Consider the following 24,220-nt stretch of genomic DNA (forward strand, 5'->3'; position numbering starts at 1 on the left):
AAAGTTGAGGTCACAAATGAGATTTTGGGGACCAAATGAGTTCCTTGGCATAAGTTGATTCATGAACCTCACAGTGAAAGCAATAAAAAAGTTACGCCTATTTTTAAAAATAAAGATGATAGCAATTTATCTTCATCTGGGCCCAGTGGGGAGAAGCTCATATCTTATCCCCTAATATTACCGGTCTTCAGGTCTCTGATATTCTAGAAATCAGACCTGGCTAATGTTATATGCACTTACATATAAAGAGAAAGAAGATCTCCCTGTGTGCTACCATCTTAATTTTGACTGTGTTGTTAGGAGAGTTAAAATCTTCACAGCACAAAGTTTGATTTCTAGATAATTATCATATTAAGCTGCCATTTCTAAAGAGTGCTAGAATGTGAATTTGCAAACCTCCTGTTGCAGATTGCTTGATTTGGCATTTAAAGACTGGGATTGGTCATTTGATGATGTTGATGGTGGTGATGATGATGACGATGTTTTTGATTTCTGAAGAAATAAATGGGGTAAATCAAAAAATGAAAAATGAGTTATTTTAGTATTTCCAAGTAGTGCATGTGATTTGCACTTGGGTTTTCATTGTTTTTGACTAGTTTTGAAATTTTATTAAGTTGTCTTTAGTAGTATGTATTGGAAAAGTAGTTTTCAGAAAAGTTTCTAACTGAAATTTCTGTGTTAAGTTATAAAAGTGAAATGCTATGTTCAGAATCTTTACTGGCTATATATTTTCAATACAGTTGGAATTACAATTTTTTATCTTAGGAATGAAACATGTGCAAATAACAAAGGAGCTAATTCTGGTACTTTTTGTTCATTCCAAAGAAGCCATATTCAGAGAAGTAAAATTTAAAATGTTTTCAAGTTCCTACAACTGTATTAGTTTGTGAACATAGCATGGGATTCCTTCCTCCCTCCATCCCCCTCTCCTTCCTTCTCTAACGTGCGAGAATTGAAACCATAAATACTTTGTAAGTCTAATAAGTGCTGTAAAATACTTTTCTGATTTGACTTTTCTCTGTGATGCTGTGAGATGTTTGCTTTCTGAAAAGTTGATGTTACTCTTGCTGAGGAATGCTACTGATGTGCTGTGAAAGTTCTTGTGCCTGTAGAACACATAAATAGTTTGGTTAACCATGGCTAAAGGAGATTTGAGTGAAAATTGAATCTCATGGTCAAACCTTTTACACAGAATGGATTTAAAAGAAGTAATGTCTGTCTTAACCTAAGTGAGCATATTACAAAAATAGACTTAAATCATGTATTATTGGGAGGTATTTATAACCAGGATTTACAGAGTATTTTTACATATATTTACTACAATAATGTGTTTGTTCCCATTTTATAGATTTAAAAAATGTGGCTAAGAGTCAAACAGTCAAGTAGAACCTGGTCCATAAGCTCACTGTTCTTTCAGCCACATGAGGCAGCGAGCGGCTCATCTCCAAGGCAGACTTACAGTCACTTGAGTTACTCAGTGACATATTATCTAACCCTAATAGCCAGTTAACCGTATTAAAACTTGTGTGTTGTGTTTGTAGAAAATATAGGAAAATATAAGAATATAATTGCATGTACCTAAAAATAAGAAAAGTAATATAGTAAATATGTTTTATGCATGATTTAAGTATTAAAAGTATAGGAGTTGGAAGACTACATAGTTTAATTATATAAGTGAATGCTCTTTCAAAGAATTTAACAATCTCTTATTTTACTGCATCAACTAACTTTGTCTTTCCTTTTTTTCCAGCTAGCTGCCTTCTGTGAATGCAGTCATTATTCAAGGTGATCATATTCTTCCAGTTAAAACAAGACTGAAATATGATGGCCCCAAATTTCTTAAAAAGCTATATTTTCCTGAGAGACTGATACTCAAACACACACACACACACACACACACACACACACACACACATACATACCTGTATACATATATATATATATATAAATATATTTCCCTTTATTCCTGCAATATAAATTATAAATCTTGGAGATTTTCTGGGCTCCTTTGGAGCAGCAAGTTGAACCAACAATGATTGGTTAATAGAGTAAGAATATCATATGTAACTCTTCCAGACTTGTTCCATAAAGCTCTCTTGGCAGTCACTCACACTACATTGCACAAAAGGATTGAGAAGAGTTAAAGTTTAAAGAAATCATCTTTTCAGCATCAACAGAGAGATTTCACCAGCACATTTACCAGAAGAGTCTGGGAATGGATTCCACTACAGTGATAAGAGACTGCATCTTTAAGAAGTGACCATTAGACTGTGTGTGTGCATATATGTGTGTGTGTCTCTCTCCATATATACACACACGCGCGCGCGCACACACACACACACCCCTATATATAGTACTGTAATACTGCAAGAGGGTTCTTCAGATGTCCCGTTTTATTTTTTATACACATTAATCAGATCTCATAACTTACTGCAGTTGCAGCTATGCACTTGTATAAAGCCATAATGTTGGAGTTGATATCACTCATTTGTGTATACCCCATGGAAGCTGCATGTTCATGTTCAAGTACTTACTGTAACAGGAAGTTTGACGTTAATTATATCAATTTCCTAATGCTTCATGATAGGCAACTTTTCCCATTTTGAATGCCTTAATTTAATTTTTTTTAAAGTCTCACCCTTTTCTGTATTTTGAAAAAAAGTGTTTACCAGCTCTTAGGATGCAAATTTGCTTTGCAAAAGAAAAATAATGCACTATTTTTACATGTAATAGTTATCAATGTCAGCCTATTTTGATTGTATGACAGAATTTTTTTTTAAGCATTGGTGTTAGAAACAATAATGGATACTATTGGAACTAATATATCTTTTATGTATATCTATTATTCATCCCACTCTTCTTACAGACCTCAGTATTAGTGTGTGAGTACGAAATGTTTGCTTTGCTTTGAATTTGCTGGCTACCCTAGATGTGTTTTTATTTCTGGTAGAGACATTTGTGACTGTTTTTACATTTTCACACTCAAGATTCTAAGATTATCTCAAATATAAAGAAAGACATACTGTAGATATATTTTAACTATTTAAATGTGATCCCTCAAACACATAACTGTGTATGGCAATATTTCAGGATTGGGCTAAGAAAACTGGTGACTGGGAAGAAGTAGCCTCAGAGGCTCTTGATTTTTATTTTTTAAATGATGTTAAAGTTATAGGTTATGCAGGACAATTTCTGCTAGATTTCTCATTATCCCAGAAAAATGTGTTTTATACTGCTACAGTATGCATTAATGATAAGCATCAAGTTTAAAAAAATTATATAGTCTTTTATCAGTCTCTTTATATATGTACACATACACAGGGTTTGGTGTGATATTGAAATACATCATCTAATATTTCAATGAAGGAAGTAGACATTTTTCATTGATTCCCTCTGGGGTCAGTGTAGAAATGTTTCAAGAGTTAGACCCCCAAAATATAGATACTGTTGTGGAAACTGAAGAGTGGCCTTTGGCCTACGGATGTACTAAAACTCAATCTTGTTGTTCTCTCATTAACCCGCCTGCACTCTTCCACACTGTGTGTGCTGAGACCAGAGACGCGTGCCATTTCCCTTACGGGGGTGCTCTGCAGTTCTGGTTTGGGGCACAGCTTTTTTTTTTTTTTTTTTTAAGTAAGATTTTAAAATGAAAAATATATAAAATTTATATAGAATAAATATTTCCATTCATTAGACTTGTTAAAAGGAGACTGAATTAATATTTTATATAAAGATTTTGTTACACTATGGGAGGTTCTATCATATTATTCTGAATTGGAGAGTATATATATATATATATTTTTAATAAACTTTATTAAGGTGAAATAATTTGAAGTTTACACATGAATAATTGAAATATTTGAGTAAAAATGGCAAAAGTTAAATTTTGAATGCTGTATATATTAGAGAATATGGAGAATCATGGTGTGATGCAACTCTACAAGGAAATTTAATGTGAAGTTTTTTGGGGAAAAGTATTCTAGGGGGTGAAAAAAATCTCTCCCATGGAGATTCTTCACATTATATGGTTTAACGTAAAGGTTTATAAGGTTGTTTCTCCAGCTAATGGAAATGCGCTTAATAAAAATTCTGACCTTGGGTAAGAATCTGCTTTTTACCCTGTTGCTGGTTTCATGTACATACATGAACGCATACACCCATCCAAATGTTCTCTTCCCAGCACTCATTAAATATAATATTGACTTGGTTTAACAACCTGATTTTGTGCCAGCTTCTCTTTTTCTTACGGCTCCAAAGGTTCCCAGATAAATAAAAGACCAAAAGTTGCTTATTTCTTCACACCTGATTTCTCCTAGAGCCATAAATACCTCCTTTTGAGAACTAAGAAGTAGTGAATACTGGGATTTTCTTAGTTGGATTTTTTACTTTTGTTTAGTGGGGATAGCGAGACAGAAGTAGAAGGAAAACTGGTGCCGGTATTACTGTTAAAAATTAATGTATAGTGAATTTTTGAAAAGTATTAAAATATGCTATCTAGAAGCAAGATTTAAAAAAAATATCTATCTGAAATTTTTAAATGCCTTTAGCTAACTAAAGGATACCAAGAAATCTAAAATAAGGTTAGTGTTTTTAAAACTAACCTATGCTAGAGTCACAAATCTGGCTCTGAAGGATGTCTTTGTATCAGTTTTTCTGTAGATCCTCAAAAAGAAATACTCTAGGTTGCCGAACCACGATTTAGGAAGTTTTGCTGCTGCTGTTAATCTATTCTTACAGGATTCTCATACAACAGAGAAACTTAGACACTATATTACCTTATTGAAACATGCTTTAAATAACATGTTTAATAGTCTATGAGAGCAAGTCACTTCTGAGTTTCTCAGTCTGTGTCGACACTGCTACTGACTCACGTCTCCTCCCCTGGAAGAAGGCTGCAGTTTCCCTCTGGCATGAAGATAACCATAGTTGATTCATAAAGCACTTTGAAAAGAGGCACTGTATGACAGTGCTGATAGAATGCTTGGGGGCTGTCCTCGTTCCCTTCCCCATAATAATGAGTTTTGTTTGGAATTGTAATAAGTTATGAACTGCATGATTTAGATAATCATAAATATTTGATCAGCTGTCCCCTTTGAACAAAAATCATACCCCCTGATTTTTTAAAAATTTTGTTGCATCTTTGTAGTAATGTAATTGTATTTTATGCCTGCTTTTTATATTAAAAAATTAAATAAAAGAAATTAAGACATAAGCATTTTCATACTCTTCCTGTGAGTAGTCCTGGAATGCTGCAACCTCCTAAAATTTATCCCCCCAAATTTTGCCTTCCTTCCCTGATGGGTATAGCAAAACAAATCACAACCAAGGTTATAGACCTGCAAATGCTCCACCGTCATTTAGTCTGGAGAGAAATACAAAATAGAATTTCAACAAGGAGTCTGTTGCTGATTTGATTTAGGTATTTTAAGGGACATGCAAATCTTACAATCTCATTTGAGTGTCCAGGATAAGGAAAAGACACGGGATGCCTGTTTTGTCAGGAGCCACTGCTGAGAGGTGGTTTTCGAGAAGTACATTTCTTTGGTAATCAGTGGGTTCTTACTTAGGATGCTTGTTGGCTATCACATCTGGGACAGGTCAGTCCCTCTGAGCTTCAGTGTTTTCATCTTTTGTGAAATTGAGACGGTTTTGTTACTGGATTGTTGTAGGCTTAAATATGATAATGTGTGTAGGATATCTGGAATAGTTCAAATATTTGTGTCCTTTTCTCCTGAAAAGGAAAAATGGGGAACTCTTCACCTAAGATAGTATGTTCTTAAGGGAGAAGCTTTAAGCAATGATGAAGTTCTAATTAAAAAGTATATTCAAATTAAATATTTGTTGGACTAAAAAATCACACAATTTGTATTTATACTAAATGGTTAGATTATAATTGCATATGAAAAAAGATTCACTTGGATTTTTTTTTTAAATGACAACTATGAGGGGCGCCTGGCTGGCTTAGTAGAGCATGTGACTCGGTCTCGGGATCATGGGTTTGAGCCCCATGTTGGGCATACAGCTTACTTTAAAACAGGGGTGCCTGGGTGGCTCAGTGGGTTGAGCCTCCGACTCTTTATTTTGGCTCAGGTCATGATCTTAGGGTCATGAGGTGAAGCCCTGAGTCAGGCTTCGTGCTCAGTAGGGAATCTGCTGGAGATTTCTCTCCCTCTCCCTCTACCCCTCCACCTGCTTGTGTGCTCTCGCTCAAATAAATCTTATAAAAAATGACAACTATGATTGTAAAAGCCACAGAATGAATGATTTATTATTTATCTTTATATACCATGTTTCTCTTCCTGCTGGTTCCAAGCAATAGTTCTAAAACATTAACCATAGTTTATATTTTTAAAACAGCATTTTACATAACTTAAAACTAATCACATTAAAACAACTGACAGTTTTAAGACTCAGCAGAGGTCAGAATATCAAAGTTTATTTTACATAGGAAACTACAACATTCTCTAATAAACACCATTTATTACATCTAACTGAATAATGCCATTCAAATATAAAGGGAAAGAGTTTTAAAATTTTAGGGTTTATAAACTTTTATAGTAAAACACAGTGTCCAGTAATCTTAACATCATGTTTAGAATATGATCTAATGAGAATGAAATCCGTAAGAACTTGGCAGAACCCAGCCATACCCTTTATGTGTTAATGGACAAGATGTGTTTTTGTTTTTTAAAGGGCAGCATTATGCTTGAAGCAGAAAGTTCATTGGGACTGCCTCATCCTAAGTAGAGATTGCAGCTAATAGTACCTTTCCTTAGGAATAACTGAAAGGCACTATATGAAGTTGAAGGACTAACTTTGGTATATGAACTCAAGCCAATTTTTGCTTGCTCGATATCCTTACTATAGCCCAAGGAGGTACTATATTGTATTACGATACAGTAAGGCCGGCCCGTTAAATCTACATTACAACTAAACAGTCCCAGAAAGTGAACCCTAGTAATTTACCACAATTCCACTTCTAACTTCGAGAAAAATCCCACTCCATTCATAATCATTTGTGCCATGGAGAGGATTGATTTCTTACAAGACACAAAGCTGAAAAGCCAACGTAGTTAGCTCTCTGGAGAGAACTTGACCATGACCCTCAACCTGCGGGTGTCTGAGCCCTGCCTCCACCTCCTGATGCCCAGGAGAGGGAGCGAATCAGCATGTCTGAACAAGTGGCTCATGTTGCAAGTACCTTTGGCTTCAATGTTTCCGAAACAGTGGACTAATTTGATAGAAGACCCTGATGTAGCAGAGAGCTTATTCTCCCCTTTGGTTCAGTGACTCGGAATCCACTCCGTGTGTAGGAGTCGCGCGTGCATCATTCAGCCTTTACGACCGTCTTCCTGTAGCGAAGGACTGTGGCCGTTACCCACAGATTCAAAGCGAGCATGAGCACAAATCGCACAAGAACTGAAATTAGAAAGGCAAAGTCCGTATGAACAAGGACTGTTCAGTCCTCAAAATCACTTCCTGCTCCGAGTGGGAATCTAGTTCGCTGCCCAACGAAACCTGGAACTCTGCCTCATGGGAAGTTCTGAACAACTTTGGTTCCAAATATTTCTGGGGGGAAAAACTTTGCTGTAAGTGACTTGATGAACACTCCTCTGATAAATAAGATTTATGAGATTTAATGTATCTTTGTGGTTGTAAAACATTTGTACGAGATCAGCTGAACTGTCGTTAAAAGATTATCCCCAGATATCCTGAACACTTTCAGGGACAGCTGTCACTTTAAATACAAAACAAATTACAACTAGAACGTTCTCAATCTTTCAAACTTTTGATATGTGGGTTTGTTTTGTTGGCTAATTACAGTTTGACTCTTCTCCCCATACAGAGAATCCTTCAGGTCCTGTGGAGAAGGCCGTCTTTCCCTTTCCCCACCTCACCCAAGTTTCTGCTTTGACCAGAATACTTTTAATGCTTCTCTCAGAGCTGGCGCAAGGTGTCTGAGCCAAAGATACAGCCTCTGCAAAGGGACAAGCATACGCACCCACTGCCCTGTAGCAGTATTTTCTCAAACAACAATTAACGTATTTAAAGGGTCTATGTGCCAGGGACATATTTCTAGGTTTCATAGAAAAGGTGACACCATTTGTTTTGATCATTTTCCAAAAAAAAATATATGCTCAACTTGGGAGTGGAAGAAAGCCTAGGGAATTACTAAATTCTTTTTATGTCAATCCAAATATTTTTCTCCCTTTAAAAAAACAAGGATGTGGGGGTCAAATGATTGTCAGCTCAGGAGACCCCGTCCTCACACTCAGCTCCCATTCACATTCTGTGGCTAAGCCATGTGTCCCCCTGCTCACGACCTTCACGCGGGCTGCTGCCTGTCACCATCTCTTCCTCTTCTCCCGATCTCACTCTTCGAATTTGCCACTCTGGGCCCCTCCAACCAGGCCAGATTGCCCCTTCAGGTGCTCCTCCTGTCCTACTCTTCCAAAACACATTTCCCAGCATTCTTCACTAGTTAGTGATGGGGTGACGTCACAGTCCGTCTCCACCCACTGCTGGAGCGGAGACCCCACGAAGATCGGAGTCCACTGCCTCGTGCTGCACGTTCTATCCCAGGCACTACAAGACGCAGACGCTTCGACCCGTAAGTGGGGGGCTGGCGCCCGGGAATAAGCTTGCTGGCCTCTCACCGTGCAGTGGAGCAAGCTGACCCGTGAGGCCGGAAGACAACTGACAAATGAAGGAGGCACAACGGACACACAATTCAAAAAAGTGGGTACTTACTTGTAAGGTCACTGGTGGTCATTAAAGTGGTTATTATTCTTGCTGTAAAAGAAAACATTCAGCAGTATCAACTTGCTTCTCAAGGCATTTTGGTATTTCGCTCACGTCTTTCCATTTTCAAATCCAGGACTATATGCTAACTGATCTTGGTTAAAGAAGATTTTGGTAGTGCAGAAAACTAAATCAGTACTGTATTTTAGAAAACCACTCAAATCCAGCCATGTCCTAGCCCCGTGGTTTTGAAGCTGCTCCTGAGAGCGGAAGCAGCATCTAGAAGGTAGTTTAGTGCTGCCCAGGGAAGCCAGGCAGATGCCGTCGTGTGCACCAACCCACAGCCCCCCACCCCCATAAAGCAAGCTTTGAAAATCTCATTTACACAGGGCTTCTGGTAAGATTTCATTTAAAGAAAGGCTCCCACTAGCGAAAGACAATGTTTTTAAAGAACTGAACTCTACCCCCTTCTTTTCTAGATATTTTCTAGGTAAAGGAAACTGAGGCCCAGCAAAGGGCATGATTTTCCTCAGGGTCTAACTAGAACTGTTCAGTTCAAGTCATTTTTCCGATACAGCACTTGACTTCGTGAACACAGGCAACTGGGGTATGGACGTAAGTGGACATACCCGGGAGATGCGAGCTGGGAGTCGGAGAACGCGACCTGCAACCTCAAGGCCTGCCTTTCCTAACCCGAACCAACCCACACAAAGCTCTCCCTCCGCCTCACACGTCGAGACTTTAGGAAATTAGGTTTAAAACCAGTTCATTTCTTCCCATAAAGTTATAATCCCCAGGTTACGTGTCATCTATTCAATGTGTATTTAAGTACTTGTTAAGCACAGACTGCCATACAAAACAGATGGAAACGCACTACATGGTCTCTGAAGATTTCCTACAAGAAAATCGAATAAGCAGCATTTCAAGATAATTCCCGAAGGTAAAATTAGGGAGATAATAAGTAACATACCTAATTAGCAATTCCAGAAACCATAGATTTCATAGCACTTCAACATTTTAAAGCTAAAAATAAAACCCAAGAAGCCTTAATTTTAAATAACTCGGGACACGAAGACCCCTTCTATCAACCCTTAATGGAGAAATCAGTCCTTTAGGACAGAGAAGAAATATGAAGTAGAATTCAAATATCTAAAAGTAGTAAACCTAATTAATGTGAGAGCTCTGAATTTAAAAATTTTTTCTACCTAAAATAGCGTATATGTATTTTAGGGAGTTCCTGCAAGAATCCACATAAACAGTGGAAATTCTGAACTTAAGACCAACCAATATGGCTCCAGAAAAACTCCACCGTGGCAAATTCTATTCATTCTCACAAGACCGTGTATGACTTTCTTTTTTTTTTTTTTTTAAAGATTTTATTTATTTATTTGACAGAGATAGAGACAGCCAGCGAGAGAGGGAACACAAGCAGGGGGAGTGGGAGAGGAAGAAGCAGGCTCATAGCGGAGGAGCCTGATATGGGGCTCGATCCCATAACGCCAGGATCACGCCCTGAGCCAAAGGCAGACGCTTAACCGCTGTGCCACCCAGGCGCCCCAGTGTATGACTTTCATCTCTGTAATCTGTTACATCATAAAGATTGATATTTTTAAAACGAGTTAGTGGATTCAACATAATCAACCTCTTGATGCTTTTCAGAGACTAAGAGAGGACTGCTGATATCAGGCCAGATCTTTGAAGAAAGGCTGCTTTTACGTTTTTCTTTAGCAACCGGAATATGGATCTTGCAGAGAATGGAAAGTAGGCTTCATGACATCAGGGTCGTAACCACAGATCCGCTTGGAGGGTCTACGTGAATAGCTACGTGCAAAGGATTAAAGCTCGTGGCACTACGACAGTGGACAGCAAGGTGATAAACCCTTGTGGGCAGCCGCCCGACGCCCGCGAATCCGTCCCTGCACTGGCGTCTTGCTCTTACTTGCACAGGTGTAGGAAGCGAGGCTCCAGGTCAGGGCGCTCACGGCTCCCGAGTCCCTGGTCTTCCACAGGTACTGGAGCTGGGCAAACTTGCTGGCCGTGCTGATGAAAGTGCTTAGATTCTGTTTGCAGGTAAAACATGAGAAAGTCAGGAGTCCCTCGGTTAAAAAAAGCAAGAGCACCAGATACTGAAAGTGCATTTGAAGCCACATCGTCTGGGCAAGTGATAACCAACTTGTACAAGGACGAAACCCGGGTTAAGCGAAAAAGAAGGCACTTGAGACACTTGTTTCAAACGCGCCCAGTTCCACCGCTCGGGTGGGGGGGCAACGGATGGGCCGCGGCCAGCGTGGAAGTGTGGGGAAGGATCACTGTGTGGCCACAGTGGCTTCTCTAACCACCTGCCAATGAAATTAGATAGATGACAGACAGACAAGACAAACAGACAGATAATGGTGTTTTAGAGCCTGGGGAAACCACAATGCTCAGCACTGACTCATAAAACAGCAGGCCGAGGCACATCAGCTCTGAGTCTCTGGCTATTCCAACACCCTCCACGGCGAGCGGGGCCCAACCCTTACCACTTACCATGGCCAGATCTATGATCCACTTCTGCAGGGGAAGGACGAACCACGAGGCCACAAATCTACCCAGCGCTAAGGAAGACAGCGGTGGCTTGGCCGGTGGCCCCGCTGCCCCCCCCACCCCTCGCCTGTGCCTTCACGCCAAGACCACGGAGGTTCTGCACATAAGCCGACCTGGGACTGGCAGAAGCAGATTATGGAAGAGAACTGCCAAGAGCCCCCTGCGTTTGTGGACTGTTCCTAGGGGTCCAAAGATTCTACCTGCCCACCTAATCCTGGAACATGCAGACACCTCTAGTGCAACGTCAAAAGTCAAGCATTTGAAGAAGCAGCTTGACATCACAGGGCAGCCGTGTGCTGCAGGTGTCCCGTGAAACTCTCTTCACTGACTTCCCCCTTCCCGGCTAGCTCCAGTGTCAAACCGGTTGGCATCAGCAACGCTGCGAGACGGGAGAAATGACAGCGGATTTTGGATTTTGGTCAGGCTCCGTGAGGCTGCAGGCACAAGCTAGACAGGCTGAAGCAAACACAAGAGATAATGGCCGTGAGCCTCAGCTGTGACCTTGGGCAAGTCACGTGCCTTCTTTTGACCTCAGTTTGCTTATCTGAAAAATGGACTTAACACTCCTTGTCCTATCTACCTCCTCAAATGCCTGGTGGCACATCATAGGGACCCAGCCAGGTTGCTATGATTACAATTAACAACATTATTTAAATGAAGGGGTCGACAGTGCCCTGGGTGAAAAGTCAGAACTAATTCCTGGAAACCTGGTCAACACCAGAAGGGCCGCTGGAATCCAGGCAGATGAAATCTTGTTTTTAAAACACTCCCTAATTCAATTTCTTACACGAATTTTGCCCAGCTTTATCCTATTCATTCCAAATATCCACCTTACATAATATTTTACAAAACCTGACCAGCGGTGGCAGGAGGAGCAAACCCTGAGTTCCTCAACGTGACTTTTTGGTCGGGTTGCCTGATTTCGCAAATAAACATACAGGGCACCCAGTTAAATTTGAATTTCAGATCAACAAAAATAGTCTGAGTACAAGTATGTCCCATGCAATATTTGGGACACACTTTTGCTAAGAAAAAGCTCACTGTTAACATGGCAACCCTCACTGCCGTTCATCAGGACCGGCGCAAGGAGGTTATAAACAGGAGCTTGTCCTGGGCTCTCGGCACCGTGAGTCTTGCGACAAAAGGGAGGCACGACTCCTCCCACAGACGGGACACACCGCAGCTTAGTTATTCTCAACAAGGGAATAACCGGATTGTTACAGAGAGTTGAAATGACGGCCAGGCCCTGGCTCACAGAACATGCTGCCTGCGTGAGCGAGCACACGTCTGCGTCATGACCAGATCCCCACCGAGACCCTTCTCACGTCTTGGGCCTCATTTCCACTTGGAACGAGCCTTCGAGAACCCCGCTCGCATGCTGACCAGGTGCGTTAGCTGCCTCGTGTGAATGACAGACATTCCCCGTTATCAGGGCTTCAAAGACTCTGGGGCCGTTTTCAGGGAAGAAGGAACGTCTCCCTGCCCCTAAAGCATCAATGTGGACGAGGTGGCTCTGAGCAGGGCGCTTCGATCCCGCAGCTCGCCGGCAGGGAGGTCCTGAGTCCGCAAGCCGCTGGGCTTGGGGCGCTGTGGGCACCCTGGTCTCAGAAAGGAGGTCACGGGGCAGGGAACACTCTGGAATAGCTCTGGGTTGGGGAAGTATATTCACTCACGTGGAGTCTTGCATTTGGGATCTTTTTCAGTTCAACCATAGAGCGTCTATCTGGTCAAGGACTCTGCTTAGAAACACACACTGCGAGCAGGTAACACCCCTGCCCATCTGATTCCCGGATGCAGAAGGAAGGATACGCTGCGAGGTAGGGCGCTGCCCCTTTCACGTTCCCATTGAAATGGAAGACGCATAGCAGGAGGAGGACATCTGAAAGGCAAAGACCAGAGTGAGGAAGGAGGGGTGAGGGGTCGAGGGGACAGAGGGGACGGAGGGATCCCAGGGGTCCCTTACCTTGTGCGATGAGAATGGGGTACTCTAGGTAGGTGAGCAGCGGGTACTCATAGTAACACTGGTACCGGAGAAACACCAGGAAACTGGGGAGAGAGAGGGCACGGCTGAGCTTGGACGGACCCAGCGCCCCGCAGGAAGGCCCGGCCACCCCCCCTCCCCCCAGGAGCCCAGGTTCACTCGCAAGACCCTGGAACTGGAGGCTGGAGCCCGTGAATGTCAAGGGGGGAGACTGGGAACACAAAGGACGGAATGGTGATGTAATAATGGCCACGGCTCTGCTCAGGGCACGTGCCTAGGGCTGACAGGGAGCCGGGCATAATGCGCACTGTCAAGTCCCTTTCACAGAGGGCAAGCTGTGCACCAGGATTAGCAGAGATGGGGGTCCTGGCCCCCAGGCTGGCCCAGCAGCTGCCTGGCACTAGGCAGCCCCCTCGGAAGGCCTCACACAAGAAGCCACACAGGCCAAGACAGACATCCCGGGCGGTGGGAGGCAGAGCTCGTGAGGGGCCGGGCAGGTTTGGGCGCAGCCCTGAGCGGAGAGAGGAGTTTTGAAGAGGACCAACCACCTGGACGATCCCTGTGGCCTTCCAGAGTGCTGCCCAGTCAAGGAGGAGCAGTGGGGGAAAGGCATGAAGAAGAGCCATCGAACCGTTTCTTAAGAAAATTCTAGCTCTGAGAGCCTGGGAATTGGGGGGCGGTAGGTAAAGACCCCAGGACCTGACGTTTCTCAGAAGAAAGTTTCCCGTCCTCCCAGCGCACACCCCAGCCCATCAGTTCCCCAAGAACCTAAATCCCCCCGCTGTCCCCTCAGACTCTCCTGCCCCATCACCCAGGCTGTCTCCCCAGGTGAACCAGAGCCTCCCTCCCTCATCCAGACATAACCCCTCTCGTTTCCTCAGCTGGGAGCCTGTGCCCCCCATCCTGTTTCCGACCTAGCGAACTGTTCTTGGCTGAGCTGAGGGTGAGGGGAAAGGGTCACAGGATGGGAGGTGGGCAGCCTGCGCCACCCTGAGCACGTGGGTCTCCCCAGGCCTGGGCCTCCCTAGCCATCCCCTTCCCGGCCAGCAGCCCTTCCCAGGGATCCCACAGCCTGGCTGCCTGCAGGCTCTCTGGCTTGGCAGTTGGTCATGTCTGGGCTTCAGGGGAAAAGCAGGTGCTCTTCCTGGCCCTGCCGTGTGGCGTGGCTTCCCCTCCTGCCAGGCCTCCTGAACAGCACCATTCTGAGCAGGAACTCGGGGGGCCAGCTGCACCCCACCCACCTCTGCAGAGCCGCCAGCCAGGCCTGGGCACAGCAGGCTTGGAGCACACCCTGCTGAATGGATGACCAGTAGTCACAAGCAGGCTTTGGAATCTTCGCCACCGAGGGCCTACCTCCCATATGCAGCCGGAGACCTTCAGGACAGGCGGGAGACCCTGGGATGTCAGAGCTGAGATCACTGTCTGGGGTCATCCACACTGCCCTCCACATTTTACAGACCACCTGGGGAAACGGAGGCCCAAGAAGCCAAGGTCCTATGGCAACTCAGGGAAAAGACAAAGACCAGAGCCTGAATTTCCCGACACGGATGGGGGGCTTCCCACCACCCCCACCCAGGCTGCGGCGCTCCCAGGGAGGCCCGGCTGCCAGGCTGCAATCCTCTCTCTCTCTCTGGGACCCAAATGTTCAAGGTCAACCCCCTGTCACTCCTGTGGCCTGGGAGTAAGTGTCCTTTTTTTATTCTTAATATTTCTTTTAATTAAAAAGTAATACATTAGAATGATCACGACAATAAAATCAAGCCGAATGGTGTCTGCCCCAGCTCCACAAATCTGTTGAAATTCCTGGTCTGCTCCATGGAGTGACCTGAGTTTCCTTCCTCAACACAGGACCTAGAGGTTTGAACAAGAACTACACATGGACCCACAGAGGCGGTAACTCTCGGGTCAGGAGTGGAACCGGGATTCGGACTGAAGACTTTTCCAAAGGAATCTTACCCAGAGGCCAGTGCATCCAGTAGCCTAGTAGTCACCCTGCTGGGCCTGGGGAGGGGAAGCAGGGTCACCCACCCCGGCTGCCCTGTCTGCAAGTCCAGCCGTGGAAGGTTCCAGACCAAGTGCAGAGAGCAGAGCTGAGGCTGGAGGGCACAAGGGGGCCGAGCAGCAGGGATGCCTGCAAGGCCTGGAAGGAGACGTGGCGGAGGAGCTGGGCACGAGCGCCCCCAGCAGGTGAAGAACGCCCGGGCGGAAGTGGAGGCGAACCCCTGGCACCGCAGCCTGGGCTGGGAGGTGCCTGTAGCCCACTTCCGCCAGCCCACAGCCCACTTCCTCCCTACCCGGGAACCCGTCGGGGACACCTGTTCCATTAACAGTGACAACAAGCGGCGTCTGGGCACGGAGCGCTTCCCATGGTCGGCCTGGGGCCCCATCTGTGCTGCCTGCTGCACCAGACGCCCTGTGACCCCAACCAGGGCTCCCCCCGCCCCCCACCTGCTGAGCCTCTGCCCCGCAGTTGGACCCCTTGCTAAAGGCGGAGCCCTCCGTGCACCGAGGCTGCTGGGCTCACAGCCCCCACCACCAGGTACCTAACCTCTCCCGCCCTGGCTTCCGCACCCGTGACACACGGGTAACAGCAGTCCGGGCTCACGAACCGTACTGCACACGTGGGTGCTCTAAACGGGTCACCTAGTCCAGCCCACAGGCTTCTCCCGAAGCCCCCTGCCTGGAGAGCCCTTTTCCTCCTGTGGCCACCTCTTCTCCCTGAAGACGGCGGGTGACTCCCTGCCCCTCCATCCCCCCTCCGAGTGGAGACGAGGCCTCCCTGTCGCCTGAATTAGGAAACTCCGCTCCTAACAGGCAATTAGCCTCCTCAGAGAACTGGGAGGCTTTGAGGGCGGTGTGCTAGCCCCAGGACCTGGCTTGGTGCCCCTGCCCCCCAGGGGTGCATGAAAGAAGGAAGTAATTGGGATGGACATTTTTTTTTAATTGTAAAAAACTATGAGGTTTTTTTTTTTGTTTTTGGTTTTGTTGTGTTTTGTTTTAGAGAGGCAGAGAGTGAGAGCTGGGACAGAGGGAGAGAGAATCTTAAGCAGGTTCCATGTCCAGTATGGAGCTCAACCTGGGGCTCGATCCCATGACCCTGAGATCATGACCTGAGCCAAAAATCAAGAGTTGAACGCTTAACTGTGCTACCCGGGCACCCCTAAATTGTAAAAACTTGGAAACACAGACACAAACTGGAAAAAACCTAATAAAGCCACGCACCCGGCACCAGCTTCAACAAATAATACTTTGTTACGTTCACCTATATCCCCCCTTCCTTTTCTTGGCTGCAGTGTGCGTCTGGTTTCCACCCTGCAGGCTTCACGAGGCATTTCTAAAATACAGGCCTTTTCTTGCCACTTCACACCAACCCACATTACAAGTCATTTTCTGGTATCAAGATATGGTTTATGTCCCCGTTGGTCCAGTTCTTTCAAAAATGGGTTTTTAGAGTTAATTTGCTCAGCTCAGGATCCAAGGAGGGTACATGTCCTCCAAGAGGCTGTTACGGCTTCTACTTCCCAGGAGATAAAATGGGCCTTCTGATGGCGATGCCTACTGGGTTCTTTCTGCGGGAATTCTGGCGGCTCCCCCTCGCAGGCCAGCAGGCAGGCACTGCCCCCTGCGCCAGGGCCCTCTCTCCACAGCACCCAGTCCTAGCTGACCCCCGCCAGCGAAGGCTGAGGAAGGAAAGGGGGAAGAGGGCAGGCTGCTGCCAGTACTTTCCCCCACTCACAATGTGGCGGAGGAGCCTAGAAAGCAGCAAAACCCAGTGAGTGTGGAGAGCAGGGGAGGACAGGCTTCAGAGAAGACAGAGCCAGGACCAGGTGAACCCCACGGGGTTGCTGCCCGTGAACTTGGGCATGGTGCTTCACGTTCTCGGCACAGGTTCCTACAGTCTAGAGATGAAAACAATGCTTGCTCCCTAGGGCGTCCTGAGGATTGAATACGGTAATGCCTTTAAAGCAGTGTCCGCACACAGACCCGGCTCGGGAAATGGTACTACCGAGGTAAGTGTGGCCTGAGGTGGAGATAAAACCCAGGAATCCAGCGGAGGGGGCCCCAGATCCCTTCCAGCTGGGCTTGGAGGAGAGGGGGGCAGCAGGCGGGGCCTGGACACAGCCACGCCCACTACAGCCGTCCGGGAGCCGGGCCCCGCCCTCCACGAAGCGCACCCCCAGCGCCTCCACATGCGCCGCGATCCCCGCAGGCCCCGCACACCGGCCGCCTCCCACGCCGCCTTCAGCTCTCCCGCCCACGTGAGCCGGTTTTGCAGACGTGCGCGGTTAGGCAAAGCGATGGCCCACCTATGCGGGCAGCGCCCGCCGAGTTGCAGGGTGTGGGCAGGCTCCCGACCCCACTCGAGAGGCATCAGGCCGTCTTCGGCTCCCCCCGCACCGGGCCAGCCTCCCCTTCCCCGGCTCAGGGACCTATGAGAAACCGCCGCCCTCTCCCGGGCCGTCCACGCCCTCCCGAACAGACGCTGCGGTGCAGGACTCTCCACTCCCCGCTATCCAGCCCGGGGGCCCCAGTGTTGTGCGGTCGTTCACACACCCGCCAGTGGCTGATTCTTTCTGGACGAAGCCTCTCCCCCGATGGACGCGCCCGGGGCGGGACCCCCATCTCTTCCACCCCCCGCTGCCGAGGTCTCTTTCTCCCTCCCTTGCCTCTGGCTTCTTTCCGGCACCGGACCCCCGGGGTCAACCAGCCGGCCACCCGTCCGGGCTGTGCTTCCGCCAGACTGGCCCGCACTGTCGCGGGGTGATAACGGGGGGGCCCGGGCCAGCAAGGTGCGAGGTGGGGAGGGCCCGGCCTTGCCAGGGGCGCGCGGCTAGACTGCCGGGTATCATGTGCCTGCTTTCGCACCACTTCGAGTCTTCCCAACCGAGTTTTACAACTCTGTTTTTCGCGTTTACATCTTCAAATATGGAGTCAGGGCATCCACTCCGGATTTCTGACGGATGAGCCCTCACGGAGCGGCCCTGGCTCCTCTCTGGCTGGCTGTGGCCGGATTCAAGTCCTTTTCCTCTCCCTCCAAAGAGCTCCCCCAGTCTCTGAATCCCCCTCCCCCCACGTGTAACTTTTAAAAGCCAGAGCATCCTTAGAATTTACTGTTCTACCCCTCATTTTACATGAGAGGAAACCGAGACCCGAGAAAAGGGGTGATGGCGTAAGTGGGGGATGTGTATGACAGAGCCTCCAGGTGCAAATGGCTTGCTCAAAGCCGCTCGGTTGGTCTGTGGCTGCTGGGCGGGGTGACGGTTTCGCCGGGTGTCGGTTTCCGCATCTGTAAAATGGGCGTGCGCCGTCCGCGCGGTGAGCCGCAACTAATCAGGGATGGTGAGGGCCCCGGGAAGTGCCTCCCCAGCGGCCAGGCGCTTTCGGCTCCGCTCCCCGGTACTACTCAGTTAGACCCGTGGCGCTCCGGGGTTCCCGGCCCCTCCAGGCCGCAGAGACGAGGGGGGAGGGCAGCCGCCCCGGCCTTACCCCGCCAGTTCCAGAAGTAAACTCGGGAGGCTGATGCCCCGCGCGCTGCGCGCCGCCAGCACCGCGGAGATCTGCGGCAGCTTGAGCGCGGCGCAGACGCCCAGCGTGCTCCAGTTGCAGAACAACAGCAATTGCTCCCGCATGGCGCCCGCGGGGCTGGGGGCTCCGGCTCGGGACTTGGGGGCTCGGCGGGGGCGCCGCTGCGCGAGGGAAGGAAACCGCTCTGCGCTGGGCCGCCGGGCGCGCCAAGTCCTTCCGCCTTCCTGAGTTCCCCCGCCCACGCCTGGGGCCGCCCTGCCGGGGTCCGCCCTGTTGGGGACCGCGCCTCCGCCCAGAGCTCCGCGCCCCGCCCCTCCCGGGTCCGGTCCTTACCCCTTTCCCTCCACCCCCCGCCCATCCGCCCCGCGCCTTGCCCCGACCCCTCCCCAGGTCCGCCCCGGGGCCTCTTCTCCGTCCGTATCTCCGCTCCCCGCCCCGCCCGGGGTCACTCCTCACCACCCCCCACCCTCCCATCCACCGTGCGTGGGGCTCGCCCCGACCCCGCCCCGGATCCCGCCCCCGGTCCACCCCGTCCGGTGCTCTCCTCCCCCATCTGTCCGCTCCGCCCCTGGCCCCGCCCCCCCTGCGCCCGGTCCCGGGGCGGCGGCTCAACTGAGCCGAACCCGAGCGGTGCCCGCTGCTGATTCACTTTTCCGTGTTGGGCTCGCGCGGTGCCGAGCTGCCGGGGGACCCCAGACAGTTCCGCTTTCCCACGGGTTGGGCGGGTACAGGCTGAATCCCGGGCGGGCCAACGGGCACCCCCTCGCGGGAGGATGGACCGTTTTGTTGAGATGTTTCCCTCCCCAAGGGCTTTTCTTTCTTTGTTTTTCTTACTAAGCATTTCAGATGAAAACTTGTAACGACGTTAACGACCCAACTTCGTGTGCGTGCGTCCTCCCCGTTTTACCTGGGGACACAGGCTTCGCCCTTCAGTGAGGGACCAGAACCTCCCGGGGTCGTCTCATTTCCTGCCCTTTCCTGCCGCTGAGTGTGGGGGCGCTCCTCCCCATCCCCGGGCCTTAGTCGGGCGCCTTAGCCCTTCAGAGGGAACGTTTTTCTTAAGGAGGTAAAATAGATTCTATGGTAAGGGAAGGGAAGGTTTCATTTTGCGGCACAAAATGAAAGAGTGGAGTGTGTTCTCCAAGCTCTCCGAATCGCATTGGCAGGGGAGGCTCCGAAACAGAAAAACATCAGACAAATGCAATGCTGGAATCCACGGGGGCTGGGTTTGTACTGTGAACCTGTCAGGCTTCGAGGCTTTCCTCCTGTCTGCCCCGCGCTCCTTGCCGCGGCTCCAGCCCCCATCTGGCCAGGAAAAACCCTTCCTCTGGAGAAATCCAGAAGTATCGAGTCCTCCTTCCCAAACTAAAGGGAAACAGGATGTTCAGAAGGAAACTTTTAAGAGGAAAATAAAGAGTGTTTGTGTTTAATCCTTATCTTCTAGAGATCCCAAATACGGACGAAATATATTATGTCTGGAATTTGCTTCAAAATATTGGGGGCTTGGGTGGAAGGGTGGGGATGTAGATGAAACAAGATTAGCTGTGAGCTGGTCATTCTTGGCGTCGGTTTTGGGCATAAGGGGGATTACCATTCTGTAACGTTTAAAAACCAAAGGGAAGTTAGGCGTGAAGTGCTTGTTACCCTTGTTAAGGGGAGGAGCCTGTGCTGGGGAGAGGTGAGGGAGCTTGCCCCTGTCCCACAGCGAGCACCGGCTGGCGTCCGGCTCTGTTCCCCCGCACAGTGCCCTTGGTACCTGGTGCAGGCACACCCCCGGGGGTCTGGTGTAAGCAGAGGTGCTGGGGAGGCTTGGTGGCCCCAGCTTTGACGCTTAGGAGCTGTGTGACTCCACGTCGTTCATCCAGCCTCCTGGGGCTTCAGTGTTCTCCTCTGCAGGATGGGTACGTCAGAAGTGCCCATCAGAGCGTTGACTCCCAGGGATTGGCACCACCAGCCACGTGTTGTTGCGATTTTCGGACTGAGTCCTGCCATCACCCTTACCTAGGGCTCCTGGGCTTCCCTGGGAAGCGGCCATTTGCCTAAGGAGCCTGATAACCTTTTAATAAATAGAGCCTGGGGTTTAGAAACAAAGACCTGGGATGAGATGTGCTGAGTACTTTTGAGGTGTCAGTTGTATCTGCCCTCTTAGGAGACCAGAGCTAGGGTGTGTGTACGTGCTCGTGCGTGTGCGTGCGTGTGTGCGTGCATGCGTGTATGTGTGTGTGCGTGTGTGCTGTATTCATCTGCTTGGGCTGCTGTAACACAACACCACAGACTGGGTGGCATAAACAACAGAAATCTATTTTCCTATAGTTCGGGAGACTGGAAATGGAAGGTGCTGGCAAGACTGGTTCCTGGTGAGACCCCTCCCCCCAGCTGTCTTCTCCCTATGTCCTCATGTGGCCTTTTCTCTGTGTGTACACATCCCTGGTCTCTCTCTCTCTTCTTATAAGGACACCAGTCTCCACCCCCATGACCTCAATTACCTCTTTAAAGGTCCTTCCTCCAAATACAGTCACATTGGGCGTTAGTGCTTTCACATGCAAATTTGGGGCCGGGGGACATAATTTAGTCCATAATATATATATTCCTAATGCTCTGTATATATCCAAATACATAATATATATAACACGTATCACCCATGCACATGCTGACTCAGAATCTTCCTTTTGACACCCGCCCCCCCCCCCCCGGGATTTGAAGGCACACCAGCTTGAGAAGCACTTGCCGCAGAACCTAAGGGGGCTGACGGCTCCCCTGGTGGGACACCTTCATCAATACTGACTCTCTTGGCCTAACGTTTGCTACGTGCATAATGGACCGCAGCGAGGTTAAAAGGCCACCCCCTGACATCGACTTAAAATGCAGCTAATCTCTTCGCCACATCTGCTGCGAGAATGAAGCCCATTCTCAGCAATCAGACTGTCGACATGCCAGAAAATGTTGACATCCCTCCGAAGGGACGCACTGTTCACCTGAAGGGCCCCAGAGGAACCCCCTGGAGGGACTTCAACCACATCGATGTAGAAGTCAGCCTCCTTGGAAAGGAAAAGAAGGGGCTCCGAGTTGACAGATGGTGGGGAAACAGAAAAGAACTGGCGACTGTCCGCACTGTCTGTAGTCGGGTACGGAAGGTGATCAAGGGCGGTACACTGGGCTTCCTTGACAAGAGGAGGTCTGCGTATGCTCCCTTCCCCATCAACGTTGTTACCCAGGAGAGTGGTTCTCTTGTCGAAATCCAAAATTTGTTGGGTGAAAAATACATCCGCAGGGTTTGGGTGAGGCCAGGGTGTTGCTTGTTCTGTATCTCAAGGTCAGAATGATGAGTTCATTCTTGAAGGAAATGACATTGAACTTGTATCAAAGTCAGCTGCTTTGATCCAGCAAGCCACAACCATTAAAAACAAGGAGATCAGAAAATTTGGGGGGTGGTATCTATGTTTCTGAAAAAGGAAGAGTTCAGCAGCTGTTGCATAAGATCTAAGTTGTCCAGCTACTGGAACAGCAAGATGCTGGATGATTTTTCAGACTTATTTGTGGTGTTTTAAAGATGCAATAAAAGCTGTATTGATTCGGGGGCTTTTTCTTAAAAAAATGCAACTGATCTTTAAAGCGTCTTCTTTATTGTTTGCCACACTGAAGATCCTGTTGCATCGTCTTACAAAAATCGAGTGGCCCTGATAGCAGGCCACCCCACGACCACCACAGCCTTTGGAAACAAAAAGGTCAACATAACTTTCCTTTGCGTCACAGCTTTGTGCGCTTGCAAGGTTGCTCGCTATGGTAAATTCAAAATGAGTCTGGGCGAGCCTCCCAGACAGGGTCCCAGGAGACGACAGAATGTTCTGGAACTTTGAGGGTTCTGGAAGTTCTCTGCCAAGAAGAATGTGATGGTGATGGTCCAGTGACAGACCACACAATCGTCCTGTGTTGTTAGCTTAGCTATGATCACCCAGTGTGGAGCAGTGTAAGGATGAGGAAGCAGATATGAGGACGAGTCCCTAAGGAACAGAAGGCTCACTGAAGAACTGCCCTGGGACGGGGGCTGCTGGGCCATGTCCACCACCACAGGAGGCTGCCAGCGCGGCTGCCCAGTGCTCTTGAGGCTGGGGCCTCTGCCACAAGACATCAAGGCCCAGCTGTCCTACAAGGACCTGCATGCCTATGTCTGTGTCCTTCTGGAAGGTTCCTGGGGTGGTGCCTTCTGCCTTCTGAGCCTCCTGGGGCTGCTCCTGCTTGGTAGGAATAGGTCACGTGAGAAGGCTGACTGCCGGGGTGTGTGCTCCCTCCAGCTTCATTGTCGGGCTACGTCACCGCCAGTGACTTCACAGGACCACACCCTCAGCATGTGGCACAGGGACGCTGCTACCAGGATCTGGGGTGCTTTGGACAGAAGACACGATTTCTGTTTATTACGCCTTACTGGATGGCGGGAATTCCGCAGGGCAAATCTCGTCTAAGCTGTCAGCACTCTGCTGTTCCGGTGTTGAGACTGGGTGTTGAGGGCTGAGGCCCTGGCAGGGGGCGTGGGAGCTTTTTGTCTGAAGTCTGCACGGCTCAGCCCCCATTTCCCATCTCACGTCCCTCAGTGCTGTGGCACTCGGGTCACTCAGATTGCAGGGCTCCCAGGGCTGGAGGGGGGCAGCAGGAAAAGAGAGGACCTGAGTTGCAGGGCCAAGGGCTGGCTCCGGGGACCAAGGCCGCAGGAAGTCTGGCAGAGCCCAGAGCCGGCCACGGCCACGGCCACGGCTGCGTCTGTGATCGTCTCAGGGCAAACGGCACTCCCCAACCTCCATGGCCCGTCTCCCTGACTTCCAAAACGCTCCCCTGCTCTGCGCACGAGGACTCCGCTGCACGTGGCCCTGTGCACCTGAGTTTTGAGGTCTGGGTTCTGTCCTCTGAGCAGCTGGGGTTGGAGAGGGAGGAGGGCACGAGCGTGCGGGGCAGCAGGCAGGGAGCAGGACACCCCTGGAAGAGAAGGAGGCGGGGACGCGGGCGCTCGGAGCGCAAGGGGGGAGCACTTCAGCTCTCCCTGGATTCGGGATTGAGTCTCAGGTGGGTCGAGGCGTCATTTCAGGTTTTATGTGCAGAGGGGATCGTACCCAGTGGCCTAAGCGTCCCCCGTGGTTTCGGTAAACTCCGCTAATTCTCAGATGCGAGGATTTGGGTGCTAATACTCCTGCTTTCGCCCGAGCGGCGGGAACCCCGCTGGCCTCCGCTGGGTTAGATTGCCTAGCGGCGGCCGGTTACCACTCGTAGGAAGTGAAATAGGGAAGTAAAGAGCTTTCTTACAAACATCAAAGACTTATCAACAGCAGTAGCGACAACCGTAGAAGCATCTAGAAGTGGAGTGCCTGCCGTGTGCCAGGTGTTTCGCTTTCATTATGG

The 24,220-nt window shown here is 48.8% G+C and overlaps 2 protein-coding genes and 1 pseudogene across 4 annotated transcripts in view; 2 read left to right on the top strand and 1 right to left on the bottom strand.

The window, feature by feature from the left end:
- Positions 1-5,212, top strand: part of ROCK2 (Rho associated coiled-coil containing protein kinase 2) — a 135,434-nt gene extending 130,222 nt beyond the window's left edge. The window contains exons 33-34 of the mRNA XM_044390341.3: positions 409-509; positions 1,751-5,212. Of these exons, the coding sequence (XP_044246276.1) occupies positions 409-496 (88 nt within the window). The 3' untranslated portion in view covers positions 497-509; positions 1,751-5,212. The remainder of the gene's footprint in view (positions 1-408; positions 510-1,750) is intronic.
- A 1,031-nt stretch (positions 5,213-6,243) lies between these two features.
- Positions 6,244-19,086, bottom strand: SLC66A3 (solute carrier family 66 member 3). Of its 3 annotated transcripts, none has more exons than XM_026518904.4 (7): positions 18,794-19,086; positions 13,289-13,371; positions 13,135-13,204; positions 11,269-11,326; positions 10,682-10,802; positions 8,752-8,793; positions 6,244-7,419 (listed from the first exon to the last, which is right to left on the bottom strand). In XM_026518904.4, exons 1-7 carry the CDS (start codon positions 18,934-18,936, stop codon positions 7,328-7,330), a joined length of 609 nt encoding a protein of 202 aa, XP_026374689.1. In that variant the 5' UTR covers positions 18,937-19,086; the 3' UTR covers positions 6,244-7,327. The 3 variants fall into 3 exon arrangements, with proteins under 3 accessions (XP_026374689.1, XP_048078434.1, XP_057165401.1); XM_048222477.2 differs by lacking the exon at positions 11,269-11,326 and adding an exon at positions 12,999-13,044; XM_057309418.1 differs by lacking the exons at positions 6,244-7,419; positions 8,752-8,793; positions 10,682-10,802; positions 11,269-11,326 and adding an exon at positions 8,803-8,891.
- A 2,643-nt stretch (positions 19,087-21,729) lies between these two features.
- On the top strand, positions 21,730-22,316 carry LOC113268532 (60S ribosomal protein L9-like; annotated as a pseudogene).
- Positions 22,317-24,220: the final 1,904 nt, after the last annotated feature.

This window comes from Ursus arctos, unplaced genomic scaffold (genome assembly GCF_023065955.2).
Source record: "Ursus arctos isolate Adak ecotype North America unplaced genomic scaffold, UrsArc2.0 scaffold_8, whole genome shotgun sequence".
Classification (NCBI taxonomy): domain Eukaryota; kingdom Metazoa; phylum Chordata; class Mammalia; order Carnivora; family Ursidae; genus Ursus; species Ursus arctos.

What these genes read in the sequence shown, in the direction of transcription:
- SLC66A3 (XM_026518904.4), bottom strand. Translation starts at nt 18,936, where the DNA reads ATGCGGGAGCAATTGCTGTTGTTCTGCAACTGGAGCACGCTGGGCGTC. An exon ending in GCAGCGCCCTACCTCGCAGC is followed by an intron (nt 11,327 to 13,134) that starts GTATCCTTCCTT and finishes AGCGCTGGGTAG; the next exon opens with ATTTGTGGCCTCGTGGTTCG. An exon ending in GGATCATAGATCTGGCCATG is followed by an intron (nt 10,803 to 11,268) that starts GTAAGTGGTAAG and finishes ACCTGCAAACAG; the next exon opens with AATCTAAGCACTTTCATCAG.